Source organism: Bombus vosnesenskii, unplaced genomic scaffold, assembly GCF_011952255.1.
Source record: "Bombus vosnesenskii isolate JDL3184/JDL3185 unplaced genomic scaffold, Bvos_JDL3184-5_v1.1 scf7180000013267, whole genome shotgun sequence".
Classification (NCBI taxonomy): Eukaryota; Metazoa; Arthropoda; class Insecta; order Hymenoptera; family Apidae; genus Bombus; species Bombus vosnesenskii.
Genome location: NW_022882927.1, coordinates 3,340,988 through 3,360,883, shown reverse-complemented (window position 1 = coordinate 3,360,883; position 19,896 = coordinate 3,340,988). Strand labels below are relative to the sequence as shown.

The 19,896-nt window shown below is 45.3% G+C and overlaps 1 protein-coding gene across 9 annotated transcripts in view; it reads right to left on the bottom strand.

The window, feature by feature from the left end:
* Nucleotides 1–6,619: 6,619 nt before the first annotated feature.
* The window catches only part of LOC117230847 (mushroom body large-type Kenyon cell-specific protein 1), a 91,000-nt gene continuing 77,723 nt past the window's right edge, over nucleotides 6,620–19,896 (bottom strand). For all 9 annotated transcript variants that reach the window (XM_033488718.1, XM_033488720.1, XM_033488717.1 and 6 more), the window contains 3 exons: nucleotides 18,883–19,123; nucleotides 17,127–18,015; nucleotides 6,620–16,134 (listed from right to left, as the gene is read on the bottom strand). In XM_033488718.1, coding sequence (XP_033344609.1) covers nucleotides 14,802–16,134; nucleotides 17,127–18,015; nucleotides 18,883–19,123 — 2,463 coding nt within the window. In that variant the 3' untranslated portion in view covers nucleotides 6,620–14,801. The remainder of the gene's footprint in view (nucleotides 16,135–17,126; nucleotides 18,016–18,882; nucleotides 19,124–19,896) is intronic.

Here is a 19,896-nt window from a genome sequence, read left to right as displayed (position 1 = left end):
GTGTTCGCTACACGGGAATGCATCGATCGCCCGTCTCGATCTATCTCGAGATCTATCGTTCTTCCTTAACGCGACAGAAACAGAGAAAGAATCTGCATGAGCTGTCTGCTCGTTTTGAGGAGTCGCGCGTGGGAATGGACCTTCGGCCGCGTCTCAGCCCGTACAAACGTCTCTTAATTCTACGAGATATGCCGCTCAACGAAATAGGGCTTGAAACAAGGAGAGGTAGGGCTAGCGGACAAGGGCAGGGACACAAGGGTAGAATGTATATAGAGAGTCGCGGCCAGACTCATCGCGTCTGGTCTTGAAAAGGTACGAAGATCATTAACTCTTAACGCGTGCAAAAGTGTTACACTTGCATTGTACTTGACGAGCGATTACAAGAAAGGGACGAGATGAGAGATAGAAGTGAAAGAGAAAGAGAAATAGAGAGAGAGAGAGAAAGAAAGAAAGTGGGAGAGAGAGAAATGAAACTTAACATCGGCTACGTTTAGCGGAGGTGTCGACGGTCGACCGTGAATCGATCGATCTGCGCGTCGGAAATACACCGTACATATCGATACACTGGAAACTTAGCGTCTCTATACACAGGGCTACCTAAGAAATAAGCTTCCGGCAGGCGAGATTTAAACGATACGCCGCGCCGTTCGAAACACGCCTGCGCGAAAGCGTCCACGGTTTTCTAACGTTTTGCTCCGTTTACTTTACAAGACATTAAGACTGGCTCTGTTGCGATTAGACGAGTGTTCAACGAGTGTTTTGGGATCAGGCTATTATTTACCTACGATTTCTTTCTTGTCTTTCATCTTTGCCCTTGTTTCACCTTTCCACGTTTCGTATTTTCGCGCGCGGATTTACCAAATTCGTATAGATACAGCGGGGACACCGGTGCCATTCCGAGCTTTTTGCCATTCGACTAATTTCGGGAGATTTTCGCTGAGTTGCGAAAAATCGCGCTTCCTCGCGAATTCCTTAGTGGGAGTATACCGTCGTTGAAAACTCGATGAAGGAAAAACAGTGTGTTCCGGTAAAGGTTAGTTAATCGTGTGTCGTAATCGCAGCATTCGTGGGTGATCTGATGTGTGTACGTGTGTGTCACGGTTTACAGAAAGTGATGCATAATGTCTACGCGGTATGTACAAGGTTGATTTTCTATCCGACGCTCGGCAAACACCGCGTCGGTGTTTGCACGATTTATGCCCAAATTAGATATACAGTTGATTAAACGCGTTATTCTCGCGCCTTCGCCGTGGCAAAGCAGCGCGAAGAGACGATCGCGAGCCGTCTGTTTCACGCGCAAAGTCCACGCATCTTATTAGAAAAAGAGCGAAAAGCTACGAAGATCCTCGCGGAATGTGTGAAGAAGCGATTCACTCGTTAAACTCCTCGTCACTGGCAAGTCGATACGGTGTGAATGCCCTGTTCGCCGATGGTAAACGCCAATTTTATACTTCTTCCCGGTGTAACGAAAGAGAAAATAAGGGAAAGTATATATCGAGATCCACGGGGAAAAACGACGCGCGAATCAATCATTTCGCGTTGCATCGATGAAACGGGCATGCGTGATATTTAAGGCTCGTTTCCACCGTCTTCGACGGCTGATATCCTTCCCTTGCGAATCAAGCGACCGTTCGAACGTCCATCGTTCCTCTGGCTGTCGTTTGTGCCCGTTCGAAAAGTCGGGCAACGTAGAAAGTGAACGTTTTTTTTTTTTTTTTTCTAGAAAATACAACGGAATGATCGTGGAATGATCGACATACCGGCAAGAACGATCGTTCGAACGTCGTTTGCTTTCTTATTTTTCTCGTTCCTTCAATTTCGATCGACGAAGAATTCGTGGAAGAGTAACGTACCACTAAAGGGGAAATAATGTTCGACAGTGCGTTTATAGGTGAAAAGTCGATAGAGAAAAGAAAGAATTGAAGCGGCCAAGGTGTAGAAAATAAAGAACGATCGGTAACGAAGCCTGAAATAGTCGGTGCCGTTTGAAGCTTTCCCTCTTTGCAGCTATGCACGCGTATTATTCGACCGTTTCACTCTGTTCCCGAGAGTTGTAAGTACTTTGGAGGAAAAGAACGGGAAAAGAAGAAGCTCGATAGAGCTAGGAGAAAAGCGGTAGATTGGTAGAAGAAACTAACGACGAATGGGAGGCGTTCACGGCCCGGAGGCGCGATAAGAAACGGGAAGTAATCTACGACAAAAGTAACAAGAAACAAAAGATTACGAATTGCACTTGGGTTGGTCTCGGGCTCGCGAGCCGCGCTTTAATTAAAAAGTATAAAAAACAAGCTACATTAAAAAAGAAAAAAGAAGAAAACGTACGTATATTGAAGAAATTGATTCGTAGTTCGTGCGTTTTTACTTGAAATTAATCGATAACCTTAACGAATACGTAACGATGATGGTAATGGTAATGATGATGACGATGACGATGATGATGATGATGATGATGATGATGACGATGACGATGACGATAATGATGATGGAGTAATAATAAAAATGAGGATGACCCGAATGACGAGGACGCGTAAGGACGATAATGATAACGATATCGATGATTTAACGACTCGTGATGACAATGACAACGACAATGCGAAAGATGGGGATGATAATGATAAGTACTACGTACATTAACCTATTAACAAACGCACGATTGTGTTCGCGTTAACGCAGACACGCCCACATACCATACGTATTTAACAACGTGATATACTTTACCCGATACCTATATTTACGAGTGATGTAAATTTTTTTAATGGTTCACGGACTAACTAATGTTCTTGTAACATATATAGACGGCACTAGTAATAGAGATAATGTTTCTAATGATGGTGATTACACACGTTAAACGCGCTTGTGTGCGTGCGTGTCTGTATTTCATCGCGAACGCATGCCCGTCGAATTCACAGACTTTCTCTTTTCGAATAACAATAGTAATAGTATTAGTATTAGTAGTAGTAGTAGTAGTAGTAGTAGTAGCAATAGTAGTGGTAGTAGTAGTAGTATTAATAATAATGATAATTATAAAAATAGCGGCAATAATTCTACTAATAATAGCGGATAATAAAAATAATAATGTAACTATCAATGTTAATAAAAATATCAATCCTAATCATCTGAATAATAATAATAATAATAATAATAGTAATAATGACAAACGTAACAGCAATTAATACGCGTAATTAAATCAATGAGTCTCGTCGTTAGCGTTACACGCATAGAGCTAAAGCGGAACAAGCGCTTCGTTATTACAACGATTGTCGTCGTAATCAGAAAATAAAATTCGCCGGAACGATTAAGTATGCCCTATTTACGATCGATCATGGTCGACCAGTGATACAAGATAAAACGGCGTAAGACGGCTCGCTCTCGCATCGACGTTTCTTTCCTCGCGACATTTTTTGAAAATTCGAAGCAACGAGACGAAGGCACGTATCGCGCCGCCTTCGAAGCTTCATCGTATAGAGAGCACTCGGTTTTTTTAATTAATCGTAGGGAAAAAAAAATCGCTAGACGAAGCTCGGCTCGTGTGCACCTTTCCTTATTTTCTCTTTGATCCGGTGTTCTTTTCGTATCGAGAGGTTCGCTCGAAGGGTCCCGCGTCTTTCTCACAGCCACGCTAACGCGGTTCTCAGTCAACGATTTCGAAGAACGTTCTTTCCTCCCCCCGCGCTGCTTTCCGACGATCACCAAACGACGATTATCGCAAAATCTCACGTTCCCTCTATACTTCCTTTTTTTTTTTTTTGTTTTGTTTTAAGAGCATATAAAAAGTCGTGTGGCACATTGACGGTTGGAATGTTATCATTGTTTCATTAAATTTATAATAAGAATCATAATAATTAATAATAGTAGTAATATAGTACTTCTTTGTGTTGTTAATAATATTCTTTTATGTATGTTTAATAATTAATTAATTAATTAATAATAATAATATAATAATATATATTTATATATATAATATATATAATATGTACCTTTTTTGTTTACTATAGTAGTTTGTTTCCTCTGCACTTATCGTTTATATTCTGTGCTGACTGCGGGTTTTGATTTGAGGGGACTTTCACCCGGCCCCGATCGTCCGACGCCATATTTATAACTCGTCGATCGTTCCCCGAGCCGGCGATCGTAAAAACGAAACGAACCGAATCGGAACGACTCGACCGCGTTATTTGAATAATCATCGCGCCGAGACGATACGGGCTACCAAGTGATCCTTGCTTATTATTTTTTTTTTTTTTTATTTTTTGCATTGCTCTTCGTGGCATCTGCGTTTGCGTTGATCACTGTTGGATAATATGAGATGTATAGATTTTTAGTAGCTGTACTTGTAACTCGGATGCACGGCGATCGTAGCGAGTGGTCGCACGTAGCGACGAACTCGCGATCGCGACGTGCTCTGCTCAGACAGAGAGAGATGTCTATTGTTGCTGCTTGTGTGTTGCTGGTTGCATTGTTCTCGGTGCCCGGGTGAGTATGCAACCCGTGGCACGGCGCAGGGAAACGATCGGACGGTCGCGGCGCCATCGGTTCGAACGGAACCTGCTCTTCGATCGGTCGAGCTGTTGCTTTCTCCTTATGGATACGTTTCACAGGACTCGCGAGAAAATTCGTCGTATTTCGTGCCCGTAGACGAAACTACTCGTATCGACAGCGATACGATCGCAACGAATTTTCGTCGTGATTCCGGTAAAGAAAGACGCGCGACATGTCGAATCCGAATGACGCCCGTCACGAACGCACCCCGCTTTAAACTGTAAGGAGACGACTGGTATCGGGAGGCTGCAATATTGTTGTAGCTGTATGTAGAAAGCAGACTGCGTGTATTGTTATACTTCTGGTGTTCGTTTAGCGTGTCACTGAGTGTGCGTGTGTGGTCGGAAATGCGGGTGAATTTTTCAAATTGCTAAAGGTTGTCCGGAGGGGTTGTTCATGTGGATGGATGACGATCTGTCCAATGGGATTTCGGTGCGGAGGGGATCGGAGCGTGGGGATTTTACATCCGGTTTGGATTCTTTAGTTTTCTTTTTTTAATCTTCTTGTCCTTAATTACCTCTTTCGCTTTCGATCGGTTACTTTAAACTTTAAAAACTTTGTAGCGCATCGGAACGCGCCCGGTCTCGCCGAGAGTTTCGGCGGGACGCAGTGATCGTCAAGGCCGGAACAACGAACTGCAGCTCGAAGACGAAGAAAAAACGCGAAAACGGTTGGCTCCTCGAAGAGGTCTCTCGTATACGTAACGCGCCGCTCGGACGTGTCTTTTGATTAATTCACCGGCAGTTCAGCGTACTTGGTCCGTAACTAGTTGGTCGTACTTTGAAGTTCCGGTGCGTATGATTTCAGAGTGATTTTGGTACAAACAGGTTTGATTGAAACACCGAGTCACCACCGTTGTTCCAACGTTCCGAGATTCGTTGGCGAGCCGATTCGATCGGTCGTTTCATAGTCATACGTGATCGCCACTTCTTTTCATCGATTCGACGAGTTTTCCTATCGATCGACTCGTTCCTTCGTAGTTCCAGTCGGACGTTTCCAACCTTGACGTTTTGCGCGGCGAGGCCGGGCATACACAGTGACAATATAGAAAAACGGAAAGAAACGAAACAACACGATATACAAACAACTAAAGCGCCAAACTACGAGTACTACCGGTGCTAACTACGTAGTACCAGCGCCATTTTTTCCTAACGCCTACTAGTCGAAAAGTCTAGGCATAGTCAGTGTCGAGACCGACCGCCTCCGATCTGGCCCGCCACCTTCGCGGAAATGAGATCCGCGACCGACGAGGACGCATCGCTCTAACCGCAAACAAGACCGACTCAGTTCGCTCCTTAAACCTCGAAATAGGAACATGAAAGTAATTTCGATTCGTATATGGAACAAGAAGTAATTGTACTTTAAAGAATACATCACCTTTTGATGGACGAATAATACCTTTGTTTCACGAACTTCGTTTTCACCCGTTGACGCTCGTACGGACGCAGCAGCGATCGCGCGCTTTCCCTTTTCTTTTCTCTTTTCTTTTTTTAATTTGCTTCCATTTCTAAATATTTTCCCTTCTTACTTCTCAAAATCTAACGACGCGAAACTCGAAATTTAAACCGATTAACGTTAGTTAGCCGAGCAGCCAGTCGATGTCGGCGAATCGCGCAACCGTTATTTTGTTGTAAAATATTCGACAAAGGTTGAATAAAAATCCCGATAGCCTCTAACACTTGCCTCTACCGAGCACCGACCGATCGCAGCTGTCTCTCCGCGGGTGTCGAATCGACGAGCACCCATCGGCCGTGGCGTCACGCGTAAATCTTAACCCGCGCTAAGAGGTTTTTCCAAACTGCGGCGCGAGATAAACTATCGCTAGAAACGTGCGTGTCTGTGTGTGTGTGTGTATGTATGTGTGCCCGAGAATGAAAAAAGACGTTTACTGCGGCAGCGAGAACGGATGATTTCGCGTAGCTCGTTCATTCCCAGCTGTCGCGAGAGAGCTTTGCAAAGAAATCGCTGTCAGTCGCAATACGAGGAGGCTCCGCGATTCGGGCTGATGTCGGAGGCGTGGTCGAGCACTGGCTTTCCCCGTCTTTGCCATTCTCGCGCTCAAATCTTCCGATTCTTTTTTTTCTTTTTTTTTTTTCGTCGTATATCTATCTACCTATCTATTTAGATTCCTTCCTTTGCGCGTGTGCCGTCCGTGTGAAATTACGCGGACAGCGCACGGGCGTACGCGTTAGAAGTTTCCATAATTATATTTCGGTGTCGAGAGCCGGACGTCGAATCGACGCCTTGTCGACTTTGTTCGCCCATTTTGAACACAAATCGGTAAGTTCCAGCGTCGCGTCACATCGCGCCGTTTAGCGTATACGAATTCGCGGAAGATTCGACCCACCGCTTCAGGGACGACTTCCCGCCTTTTAAAGTCATTGCATGACTAGAGCCTACGAATTACGAGCTTATTAAAGCCAATTAGAAAGGTACCAAGTTTTCCACCGTTAACGGACCGTACCATCTCGGTTTCTACGTTGGTTCAGGCGGTAATTTATCTACTCTCTTTGGCCCTTCTCGATCCTCGGCCGTGCGCGTCGTTCTTCGTCTTCCTCCTTCCCTCTTTTTGATTCGATCGAAAGACATCCGAAAAAGTGCCGGCAAAAATTGATCCAGGTAATACAGCTTAGTTTTCGGTCAAGCGATTAAATTTCCCAACGTCTTTGTACAATTGTCCACGAGACATCGAACTGGATATCCGTCGAAGAAAGACGCGAACGTTCGAAGATAGAGAAAACGGCGTATCATACTTTGTCGTCGAATCGACGTCGGCTGCTTCTTGCAGTGTATGCGAGTACGTGTACGTGTTCTATGTAATATGGTAACGTATGTCTGTGTGTGTGTGTGTGTGTATGTACGCGTGTTCGTCCGTTTATCATATGTATGTTGTACGTGTTATTCTTATGTGAACGACAGGCCAGCTCTTCGTTGATCACGAAAATCCCAACATTCGAGAATGCGTGAATTGAAAATAGAATTTAAAAACACGGTAACCTAGCGCGTAACAGTTCGTTTTCTTCATTTTTTCTTCGACGTCTGTTTGACGTGTACGTGTGTGGGAGTGTAAATGCGTGTCGAAGAGTGTTTCTCGCGCATGTGTGTATGCTTGCGTGTGTGTTCCTGGGTTTTGTATGTGTGTGTGTGTGTGTGTGTGTGTGTGTGTGTCATCAAGAGTGTGTTGTCTTTGTGTGTGGCGTCAGTGTACCTAATTGCACTTATTCGACAAAACGGAACGTAAAAATGAACGCAAGATGGCGGCCGGACGGCCCTGGAACGTATACGGAGGTAATATACTTTTAAAATTTAGCTTTAAGGTCGCCCATCTCTATTTTTTTTTTTCCACTTTTCATTTTTGTTCTTTTGCCTCTATCCCGTTCACTGCCTCCTGACTTTAAACCAACCCCACCATAGAACTAAAACTTCAGTTTGCTGCTACGGTATTACATTCGTCGTTCGTTCTGTTGCGAGTCGTAAAAACGTAACGTCGAAACTTAGGCACAATTTGGAACTGTTTAGACCATTTCTACACGACCCCACCCCGACGGTGTTCGCGCGTCTACCGTTCGAAGAAACTGATTGGCCAATTTTCAATCGATATTTCGTCAGTCTTCTCCGGTTAAGTTCTAAGGTTCGATAATCGTTACGAGGTTCGACTTGTTTCTTTTTTCTTCTTCTCCTTTTCTTCTTCCTCTCTTTTCTTTTTTTTTTTTTTTTTTTTTGATTCGAACGAATTTCTTCGAAAATTATAACGCACGAAAGAAACGAATGTAGGAAGAGTTTTCAGTGGACGGCCATCCAATTTTACTTCGGCAACCGAAACACGCGAACATCCCCTACGCAAACCATACCAAACGTGACGATACTCTGTGAGGTAGCTGACATTGAGCCGTTTCAGGGCCAATCGGACCAAATCTTCCAGTTTTTGGAAACACTAACCACCCGAAATGATCGTCGTTGCTCGATGTTGCGAGGCTGACGAACAAAGAAACAAATTATACGATAAACGATTGAATTTTGACGATCGAGAGTCTAGACTTAAAATTTCAAGCGAAAAGATCATTTATTCTCTCTTCCTTCTCGTTTTTACTTTTATCCTCCGACGTAATTCCGGGAACGAGAAGAAAATCGCTGTTGGTATTCGAATGTTCTCGTTTGCCCGCGATGAAACGGAAAACGCGCAACGAAAATATATGAAAGCGATGAAAAAACGAGAATCTTTGGGCCCGATTTTCCGAGCAATGCCCGCCATCTTGGTCCCGTCTGACCACCGGTGTGGATAAACGTAATCTCGCGATCTCGCTTCTCCCGTATTTGTTTCATCTTTTGGTTTCTTTTTGTTTGTTTGTTTGTTGGCTTTCAATTCGCTCTCTCTTACTCGTCATTTTGTCTCCACACACCGTAATTACAATAGTATTTGTTTTTTTTCTTTTATATCCGTAATCTTACACATATACACTAGCTGGTTACAATAATTTGTGAAAAATATACATCAAAATTTTGTTACTTTTTACATCACAGATATTTTAATATAATATATCTTCTTTTAATTCTTAAAGATTTCTTTTCCTCCCCGTTTTCGACCAATCCGTCTCTCGCCGGATCGTTTCAGCGTATCGCCCGCGACGTAAAAGGAGACGGCCGGAAAATCTACGAACGCGAAATCATTCCTCTGCCGACGTATCTCCCGCGAGAACGAATTTTGAAATGCCTTTGAAGAAAAGCCGCGTTTGATCCGATGAAATCTGGCCTGCGATTTCGAGAAGCCGATTCCACGACGCTGCCGCTACGTCGTGTGTATTAATACAATCCTTTAGTTCCGTGCTAACTGGATTTCTTATTCTCGTCCCGCCGTCTCCCTCGAAGAAAAAAAAGGAAAAAAAAAAAGAAGAACGTAAATCGACACTTCTCTCTACAGTCGCGTTGGCAACGATATCTGCCCTAGCTTATGCGACCTCGTTACATCCACCCTAACACTCCTCTCTAGCTACTTCTTTCAAAGAACGAATTTCGATAGCGACAATTTTCCTAAAACCGCTGTACACGATAACCAATGGACAGAATCTGTCCGTACGCCGATAATGTTTAAAATCACAGAATGTTGTCCAATTTTATACCTCTTACGTGAATATTTGCCCGCAAAAATAGAGAAGCATCTCTTTCATTTTTCTAGAAAATTTGTTTTCCTCTCTTTTCACGTGTGTTTTGTCAATCGTAGCAATCGGTTCATCGATGTCCATCGTTTCGGACACCGGAACGAAGAAGTTCCGAATTCCCCGAGCCGAGAACCAATCGTCCCTCGGTCTCGTCGATCGAAATCGCTGTGGCAGACACGTTGACGCGACTGTGTCACTGGGAAATCATTACACGGCAGCCTCGTTAATTACGCCGTTAGCGCCGATCGTCCCAATTGTCGCGATTCAGTCGTCCCGTTCTTAGCGAACGCGGACGAGTCTCGTAGCTCTCGCGTGTCTAATTCGCGCAGGAGTCGAGGCTGTCGTCGTCGAACCAGAAATTTCCTCTTCCACCACCCCTCTCCCTTCCGGTAACCTCGCGGATCGATCCCACGAGACAAATCCGCGATTACCATTTTTGATTATCGTCTCTACGCGAATTCTCGAGAAGTCATTTTGTGCGTTGTGCATCACCGAATCGAAAGTAACAACAAAATTTCACCCCTCTCCTGTCTTTTCCTTTCGTTTCTTCTTCTTCTTCCTCTTCTTTTCTTTTCCTTTTTTTTTTTTTTTTCGTTACTTTTAATGTGTTTGAAAGAACGAACGAGAGCAGCGTCTCGCGCGCAACATTTTTCCGACAGGACATTTGCCGAAACCATTGAACGAACGTCGAAGCTCGAGAAATGGACGAGCGGAGGAAATCTCCGACGACGATGAGGTCGTCGATCTCGCGGACATAAGTCTAATTGCGGCGTCGCGCCTCTCGTTTCCCTCGGTTGTAAAAGCCGCGGGAAGCTACCGTGGAACCGCGCGTGGATCGACGACGACGGATATCGACTCCTGGTTAAAGAACGCGTGCAGAACGTCGCGACGTATACTTTTTTGTAACTGTAATTGAATTAACGACAATCATAATTTACGCACGTTTTACAATCATCCGCACGATAAATATCCATTTTTCACATCTAACGATAAATCTTTCGTAAAAGGGTATTATCGGGAGTCTCTGTTGTCCCGGGTGTGTCGGTGAACTGGATTTTTGCAAGGTAGAAAGGTGAAGAGGATTCGATTGAATCGGGGGAGGGGGTTAGAGGGTTTTGGGGGGTAAGAGTAAAGTTAGAAAGGCGAGAGGGATGAAGGAATGGGAGTTAGGGTAAAGGGCGAAGGGGAAGAGGAAGCAGGAAAAGAAGGCGGTAGTTGGAACGAGTGTAAGAAATATCCTTCCCTTCCTTTTTTTTTCTTTTTTCTTGTTGGTGTAGTGCCTGGCGAATGTTTAGAAAAAGGTATCCTTTCCTTTTTGTTTTTCTTTTCTTTCGAGGTATCGTGTAGGTAAGATCACACCGAACAATTTACACTTTGACGCGAAGCGGGTAGTCGGCTGGTGAGTGATTAAAAAGGGGTGTGTTAGTGGATACAGGGTTAGAAGGAAGGTTTTAATTTACGTTTACACACAATCATGATTAGTGCTTTGCTTTTCACTTGTGTTTTTCTGCTGTTCAGCTTCGATATTAATTTTTTTTTTTATTCTTTAACCCTAAGGAGACCTTAACGTTTACACTCAATAACTTGTTATTTTTTTTTTTAATAGTTTTCCGACGCGCTTCTCTGCGTGGGTGCGCTTCACCCGTCTTTTTTTTTTCATTCCCTTTTAGAGTTTTCCTCCTTAATTCACGGTTTTTTTGCTTTAAGTTTAGGGGTGGATAAATTTTAAGTTTAGTTCCAAAAAACACCGAGAGAGTAGCCTTGCTTATACGATTTACTTTTTTTTCGTAAGGTATAATTTTTTTTGCGTTAGTAAGGAATTTTTGCTTTTTTTAAAACACCGAACATACATGCCTTATACTTTATGTACAGCCTAGAGTCTTTCAGTCGTTACTTTACTTAAAGAGAGTCATGAGATGAGTGCGTGAATTATCCTTTCGTTTCCTCTGTCCTCGTCCTTTTTTTTTTTTTAGAATCAGAACTTGTGAAATCCTCCTCGACACGCGAGAAAGACGGAAAAATCGTGGCCCGCGGTGTGTACTTTAACGCGCCGAACTTCACTATTTTCCTCGAACGTGGTAACGTTTTCTACGCGTGTTTCGCTAAAACCAGTCATTCTGCTTTCGAATTCGCCTGCTTTCATCGATTTCGTCTTGGTCCAACGTCCTGCTCGGCTACTACAACTAGCGAAACGACGAAATCACCACTTCTTCCCTTCTTCTTCTTTTTTTGTATTTATTTTAACGTGTTCATTCTATATAGTCAAGGATCTCCTGTCGAACGGAATTCTAATTTGAAATACGAGAAGATACCTCGATAGTCGCGCGCACGACGCTCATGGATAACCTGCGAAAAAATTAGTCAAAAGAGGAGGGACTGGCGTTCTTCGTGTTGTATCGTCGCTCACCGCGACCGAAACGATCGTGATAGAATTTCGAAATTTCCATTCCAAGAAGTTTTGACGTTCGCTGACCTTTTTACTCGGAAATTACGTGATTTTCCGAAGCTTCCATCGGCTGTGTTAACGTCAAAGACGCAGATCGAGTACGTAACGATGACGATGGTGATAAAACGTTATATGAATTTTGCAGAGATTAATTTCTAAGGATCAGTCGCATCATTGAAGAGAAGCGAAAGAGGAATTCTTTCTCCGATACTCAACGATGATGCTCTCTAGAACTCGTTACGGTAGCTGCCGTCGTCATAGTCACCGTCATTGCCACTATTAATGGCCGATAAGAAGCTTCGAAAAGTCGTTTAACGTCCGGAAAGAGTATCAACGAACATCGGAACGTGTTTCTTGAAATGGAAATCTCTGAATTCCCTTATTAGAAATAACGATGGCCGATCTTTTCGACGCGTTCGAATTTCATCTAATTTTGCTACGTTTTTTCTTCGACGTTAAAAGGAAAACACCATCGAGATACAATCGTGTGGTTCGTAGAAAAAGTCAGACAGGAAGAAACTAATGTCCGATCGTACGAAACGTCGTCACACTCGCTTGATTTATCGTACGTTTCGATCGTCGACCACGCGGATCGACTATCTAGAAGAGAAAGGGAACCGATTCCTCCCAGAAGCGAGTGGGATGTTTTCCTCGTGAAGAAATTCTACGAACGCCGCCATTACAGCTGCTTCTCTTCCTCTACGCGATAGAAAATTTGCAATTCGTATCAAAATGCGTGGCGTTGCCGCGCGTAAGAAAAATTTTTGCACTTCGGTAATGAACAACCGAGTGGAGAACAAGCGCACGCCTATACATATAGCAATCCTTTTTCTCCAAATGCCTTATATACATCTACGCGTTTCCATTTTCTCTTTCAACGTTTTCCTCGTACATCTCCCCTCGCCGCAGTTCCATGGAACAAAACGATCGTCGTCGATGAGAGAATCGAATTAAATTCGTCTATCTTCCCGTTGCTTCTTCAAACGACAATTCCAATGTTCTTCGCTTTCGGAAACGTAACGCGCGTGTTCGTGAAATATTTACTTTTTCGTGCATCGATCAACGATAAGAGCGATCGTTCCCTCGTCGATGAAAATCGTTTCGTACCTTTCTAAGCAGCTTATTCCCGCTCCCCTCTTTCGTCCTTGTTCGATGCGACCCGTTTAAGAGGGGGTACGCGTTTTTACCGAACGCCAGCCTCGAAATAACCGAGATTAGAGAAATATTGTCGCCTTATGAAAAAACGTCATCTATACGCGCGCCAACAAAAGTCTTGGCTCGTTCTCGTTTCGCATACGTTCGTAATGACCAAAAATATATGTATATATATATAATATATAATATATCATTCCTTATATAATTATGTTGCTCCTTACGAGTTAAGTAATGTTAGTAGTAGGTAATAAGTTTTTTTTTTTTCTTGCATTAGGTAGTTTTACATCGATAGAGGAAAAAATACGTTGTTGCGTCGGCAATTATTCTTATTTCTTCATTTTTTGTTCGTCTTCTCGTCGCGTTCGCGCGTTCAAAATGTCTATCATCGGCCAACGTATCCGCGCGCGTTGTCGACCGGACAACCCTGCAGAATTTTCATCGCGCGCTCCTACCCAACGCGTATCTTCTCTACGGACGCGTGCACGCGCGGACTGTTTCACGTGCTGCTTCGTCTGTTCCCCGTTTTGTATTTTAACGCCGGGCCGTTGCATAGATCGGCATACGGTAATACCGTACACGCGCATTCTTGCTTACCCGACGGTGTCAGAGGCGTCCATATGTACGTGTGAAAATAAGTGTATCACCGAGCGAATGAGTACGTCTATCTGCGTGTCTCTGTGGATGGCCATGTGTGTGTATCGTGTGTATGCATTCGGTACAATAACGTTGCATCGTGTCTTGTATCCGTTTCTTGCCTTCTCCTCCAATCGAAATATCGCCATAGTCAAAAATGTACTACCGGTACGACCTACCGTCAGCTGGACGGAGATCGAGCGCCGGATACATGTAACTGATGGAATCGCAGTGGGTTCACGGGTGGTTGGGTAGCATTTACGCATTTCTGTGTTTTCCCTTTCTTTTTCTTTTTTTTTTTTTTTTCGTTACTCGCTTTTCCGTCTTTTTTTCTGTTTCCTCTATTGCCTCGCGACGTTCAAGGGGCTTCCGGGTGGAAAGGGCAGGGTCAGGCTCGGGACTACTACCGTTTCGTGCCACGTTTCGCGTTTTCTTCGAAACGTCCCTCGTCCTATACACGCACACACACACACCAACGGAGGAGGTGCTCGGCTTTCACGCCCTTCTCCTCGGAAACGGTCGCGCGTTCGCTTTCATAGTCGACGCGCGACGAAGTCGTGCACGAATTTCCGGTTCTTTGTCGGTTCTGGCCGATGGTGTCGAGGCCAATCGCGAGACACAACAGTGACAATTATCGAGTACACGTTGGTGTACATGCTTGAACCGAAACAGAGGGAGAAAGAGAGAGACAGAGAGAGACAGAGAGAGAGAGAGAGAGAAAGCGGAGGCCGAGGATCCCCGACCGTGGCAACGTGGTGTGTAAAATGCCGGTGCATTGGGCGGGAATGTGGACTCTTACCGTCTACACGGATCGTTCACCGTATATTATTCGTTACTTGTATACTTTACTGATCAACGATACCGACTTTCTTTTCCTACTGCTCAACGGAGTCTTCCATGCTGATAACGGATCCACGTTGCTCCGTCGTTTGCTGGCTGTTGGTCTGCTCGCCGGACCTGTTGTTCCCGATGTTGTAGCCCCGCTGCAGTTGCACAACCAGTCCGCTCACCGCATCGTATTCCTTTTGCTGCTGTTGTGGCTGCTGCTGTTGTTGTTGCTGCGGTTGCTGCTGCTGCTGCTGCTGCTGTTGAGTCTTCTGGCTCGAATGATCTACTATAAGCTTACTATCACAGGCACTTTTTTTCTCAGTTGATACGGCGTAGAGATTGTGTAAGTCCGGGTAGTGATTCAGCTGCTGCTGCTGTTGCGGCTGCTGAATGGTCAGAGTCTTTCTATCGCGGTCTTCCTGTCCGCCGTTGTGAACCTCCCGTTCCCTGCTGCTACGATCGATCCTCGAGTCCCGGGTACTGTCCTCGTCTCTGCTTCCGGCCCTTGAGATCGAGAGAGGCGTCGGCGGCGACGTGAGTCGATCGCTGCCGTCGTCGTTCCGGCCACGTTCCGACGGTGACGGGCTAAGGTCGACGGTGGGCACGCGTTCCGGTCTTTCCGGGATCGGCCTACCGGTTGTCGATGGTCCCCTGTAGCTCTCGTCCTCGCTGCTATCCTGAGCCAGCCTCGACACCGGCGTTCTCCTCGAGTTTCTGCACAGTTGATCGATCAACGTTTTGCCCCTCATCGATTCCGGGAGTTGTTGCTGCGAGGACGACTGCTGCTGGTTCCTCGCGTCGGTCATTGCCCTCTGGTCCCTTGGAATTCCCGTCTCGAGGCTCGACCTGATCAAATTGTCCAAGAAACTGCCGTTCGCTCCCGAACCATCGTACAAGCTCTCGGACACCTCCCGTGGTGCTTTGCTCATCGGCGTGCTACGAGAATTCGAGGTTCCAGGTGATTCAGCGGTGCCAGCAGCGACGCCTATCCCGTCCCTGTCTCGTTGTTGGTGTTGTTGTTGTTGCTGTACCATGGCCGCGTTTCTTTGTTGTTCCTGAAGACCGCGGATCCTACTCGTCGCGAAGTACTGTTCCGGTAGGATCGTTGGAACGTTCGGCGCTCCTGCCATGAACGGCGATGGCATGAACGGCGGCGGACTCCAGAAATTGAACGGTGTGAATGGCAAATGAGGCATGCCTTCTATGAACGGCGGCATCTTGATCCCGTTGGGTCCTGGGATACCGCCCGGTGACGTGAACGGTTTCTGTGGCTTTAATTGTGGTTTCTTGTCCGCCGTACCTGGTCGTATGTTCGCGGCTGCTGCCGCCGCTGCCACGGCTGAGGTCTCTTTCGTTTTATCGTCCGACTGCTTCTGGTCCCTGGAAATGGTAACAAAGAAATTAGTAGAAAGAAGTAGAAATGCTACTCTTGGCAGGCAAAATATAAACGTGAAATAATATTAGGTTGTCCGAAATGTTTCTTTCGTTTTATACGGAAACAATGTTTTTTGTTTTATATTAGTTTATTGAATTATGCACGAACATAATAATAGAAATAGAACGAACTGGATCATACCTGATTCGATAAAATAATATGAAACGGAAATTCGTGTCCATCGGACCACCTAATATGATTTCGTCCGTAAGAGTGAGAGAAAATTGTAGAAAGATTATTTACGTTCTAGCTAACGAATCAGATAAACAAGACCGTCCAAGACTTATGTTTCGATTAATCGAAGCAATAATATTCGAAGCGTATCGTCGGGGCATTAAAGATACGCCAAGACAAGAGTTTAGGCTAAAGAATAAGAAGAATAATCGCGGCATCTATTGTAACAATGTTAAACTTTACGTAAACGAAAACTCGACAAAAGGGACAATACACGGCAGGAAATTTAATCTAGTCGTACGATTGAGATAAACCGGGCGCGGCTATGAGATCGGGTCAAGCATGAGCACGTACCTGACGCAGATTAACCGTGACGCGAGATAGCGACAGTCGTGCTCGACTTACGGTGTCGATTGTTAAAACGGGGTCGACTACGCGTAGACGGAGACTTCTGAATTTTTCAAACTTTCCGACGATTAACCGAGACCGGCTCGTCGATTTATACCCCTGCGTGCTCTTCTTCCATCGGTTCCCTTCAGTTTTCCGGAACACGCAGAGGTCTAAACCGTTTGAACAGTTAAGATACAAGAACAAAAAAAAAAACGGCGTCAACGACAGACGCGTAGACGTAAACAATAGTCGCCCGCCGTTGGTCATTGCGACGAGGCGATGATCTGTCGTTGTTACAGATTGGCTAAAGCGTTCGCATGCTTATCGAACGATTTAATATAAGCAACGATCCACGATCTACACATGAACGTACCTCTTCCTTGGCCTCATCAGGTGCCGTTCCTTAACTTTGTACTCGAGGGTGGAGTGCGGTACTCCGTAATAGCTGCCTGCACGATGCACGCTCATTTCACCCCGCTGAACCGCGCGCACAGCCTCCACCAGGCTATCCCTGTCGTAGTTCCTATACTTTCCGCGTTTCGGTCTGGTTCCTTTGCCACCGGTAGCTGGTTTCGGTTTGTTCGCTTCTTGGGCCTGCGGTTTCGCCTGCGACTGGGCTTGCTGCGACGCCGGCTGAGGCGGAGTGTATCTGCCTCTTTTGAACGGACTTGGATCCGTCATTATCGCTTGCTGCGACTGTACCACTCCGGCCGGTTGACATCCGGGCATTCCGGCTGTCGCGACCGTTTGACCCTCTTGGAATTTGACGCTGATGCTTTTCGCGATCACGTCGCGGAAATTCACGGCTACCGTTTTCCCCACCAACGAGTTGGTTGGGCTACTGGTGCCGGAGAACGCTGGACTCGCTCGTTCCAGGAGACCCGGACTCGAGGCTGCTGTCGCAGCCGCGAATCCTTGCGCGAATGCGGCCGACGTTGGCTCGCCGTTCTTGCTCGAACATCCAGGCGTGCTCGCGGGCTTGTAGGACGGAATCTTGAGGATCGCTCTGCCTTGAGCACTGTCGCTCGCCTCTTCCTCGATGTTTGGGTTGAAGTCGTCGTTCGTCATCGGGCCACGTTGCTGCTGCTGCTGCGTCTGCGACTGTGCCTGGGCTTGCGGGTGCGTCGAGTGCGGTTGATGGTGATGGAGCTGCTGATGCGGTGGCTGCGACTGGTCCCCGTTTACGCTTTTGTTTAGCCTCTTGTCTTCGCTCATCAGCCTTCTCATCACCTCTGGAATGCGATAGTCTTGCGTCTCCATGCCTGTTGATACGACAGAGATAGTTTCAGTTATCAATCAAAAGGAGCGTACGTGTTTGTTAAGAAATACGATTTCGTTGGTTCTTCACGCCTAGGAACATTTGTCGTAATCGCGGATTAGCCCCTGAGAACTGTTTAAGCCACTTAAACGAACTTCCATTCAGAAAGTGGAAAAAGTGTCGCCGACCCGTCGACCACCATCTGGCTTCTATCGATTTCCGAAGACCTACTCGCTCGTAATACACTTTTCGACTTTCGTCTCGGCCCTTGCTATACACTGGTCGGCGAATGAGACGGTCTAACGTCTATCGGAAATAACCCAAATCTCGTGTTTCGACGGACGTACACCATTTCACGCACTTAGCTTTCCTACTATGGTTGCTATCGCGAATTTTATCTTCCACTTGCGAAAATACTGATTTTCGTTTTTACTTTTGTTTTCATTTCCTCTAACCTAAGCTACACACATTTCGATAGATCTGCGAGCTATAAAATGTATCCGCACATACTCTGCTTCTCCGAGCGAACAAATTTTTCTCAGATACTACGTTTCATCTCCATCGTACGAAGGAATCTTCATAATACTAGATAACGCGGAATTTAACATATGCTTGTACTCAATAACACGTAAATGTTACAACAACTATAACGTCGCGCAAATACTTTTCGTAATTATGTAATACTTTTCGTAATACTATGTGTAATTATAAAAAGTATATATATAATACGCTGACAGTAGTTCGAGAATGTTTTTAACAATATTTGTCTTCGTGGGAACACGACGCGCTTAAAAATTCGTTGGTTCAATGTTCTTAACGAAAGAAAAACGAAAAGAAGCCAACTGGAAAAAGGGTTAAGCGTGTTTCTCACCTTTAAATGGCGCAGCTGCTGCAAGCATCTTTTGAATATACGGGCCGATGTTGGCGTGTTCGAGCCCTGGCCACTCGGCTCCCGTCTCGTGTCCTCGTTGTAGCAACGTTCTGAGGGAATCACCGCCGCTTCCTTCGAGGGCGGAAAACCTGACAAGGTCTTCCAAAGACAACAGTGGCTTCAACAGAGCTTTCTCCACTTCTTTCTCCTCTTCCGCTCCGGACAGTTCTTTGTCGTCCACCTGTTAAGAATATTTTTTTTCTAGCGTATTCCACACATTCTAGCCGCGATAAGGAAACGAATAATTCGAAACACGAATCGTTAACATCGATCGATCCTCTCGAGGAAAGTCTCGTCTTACGTCGATCATTATCGTTAAATCGGTATAACACTTTCTTGGCGACGTTCTTTTCGCTAGCAGGATTTCATCGAGAGGCGTTCTTCTGTGTTTGTATTTGCGTGTATGTCTGTGTTGTAACAGTGTCGGTTGTCCATGTAAATACACTCTTCTTCGTCGAATGCAGAATGACCAAGCGTCATGCAGGAATTTGCCAGATAGAATCGTTCGCAAAAAGCATGTACGACGTATACAAAAATAAAAAGGACACAGAAAAAGAAAGGAACGCTTTGCCCAAATGTTACTCTCATGTAAAGTTTCCTGTACCGGGGTGGTTTTTCGCGCGAAAAGAAAGAGAAAGGCATGGTCGAAAATTGAAAACCAGCTCGAAAGTGTCTCGCTCTCCGACGAATAAAAAGGACCCGGTGCTACACACCGGCCATTGCCTCGTAAATATTACTCAAACAACATGCATTCAAAGTAAAAAAATCTACCAGGACTAAACTACCTGCGCTTCTCCTAATGACACCAGGCAGAACGTCGTTAAAAAGGAAAATGAACCATCGATTATTCGATATTCCAAGATCCATTTCCCAACAAGCGTCGTGCATCGTTCGAATGTCAAGATATTACGGACGCTTTTGGAAAATTAATTTTCGTCTAACGTGTATCAGTTT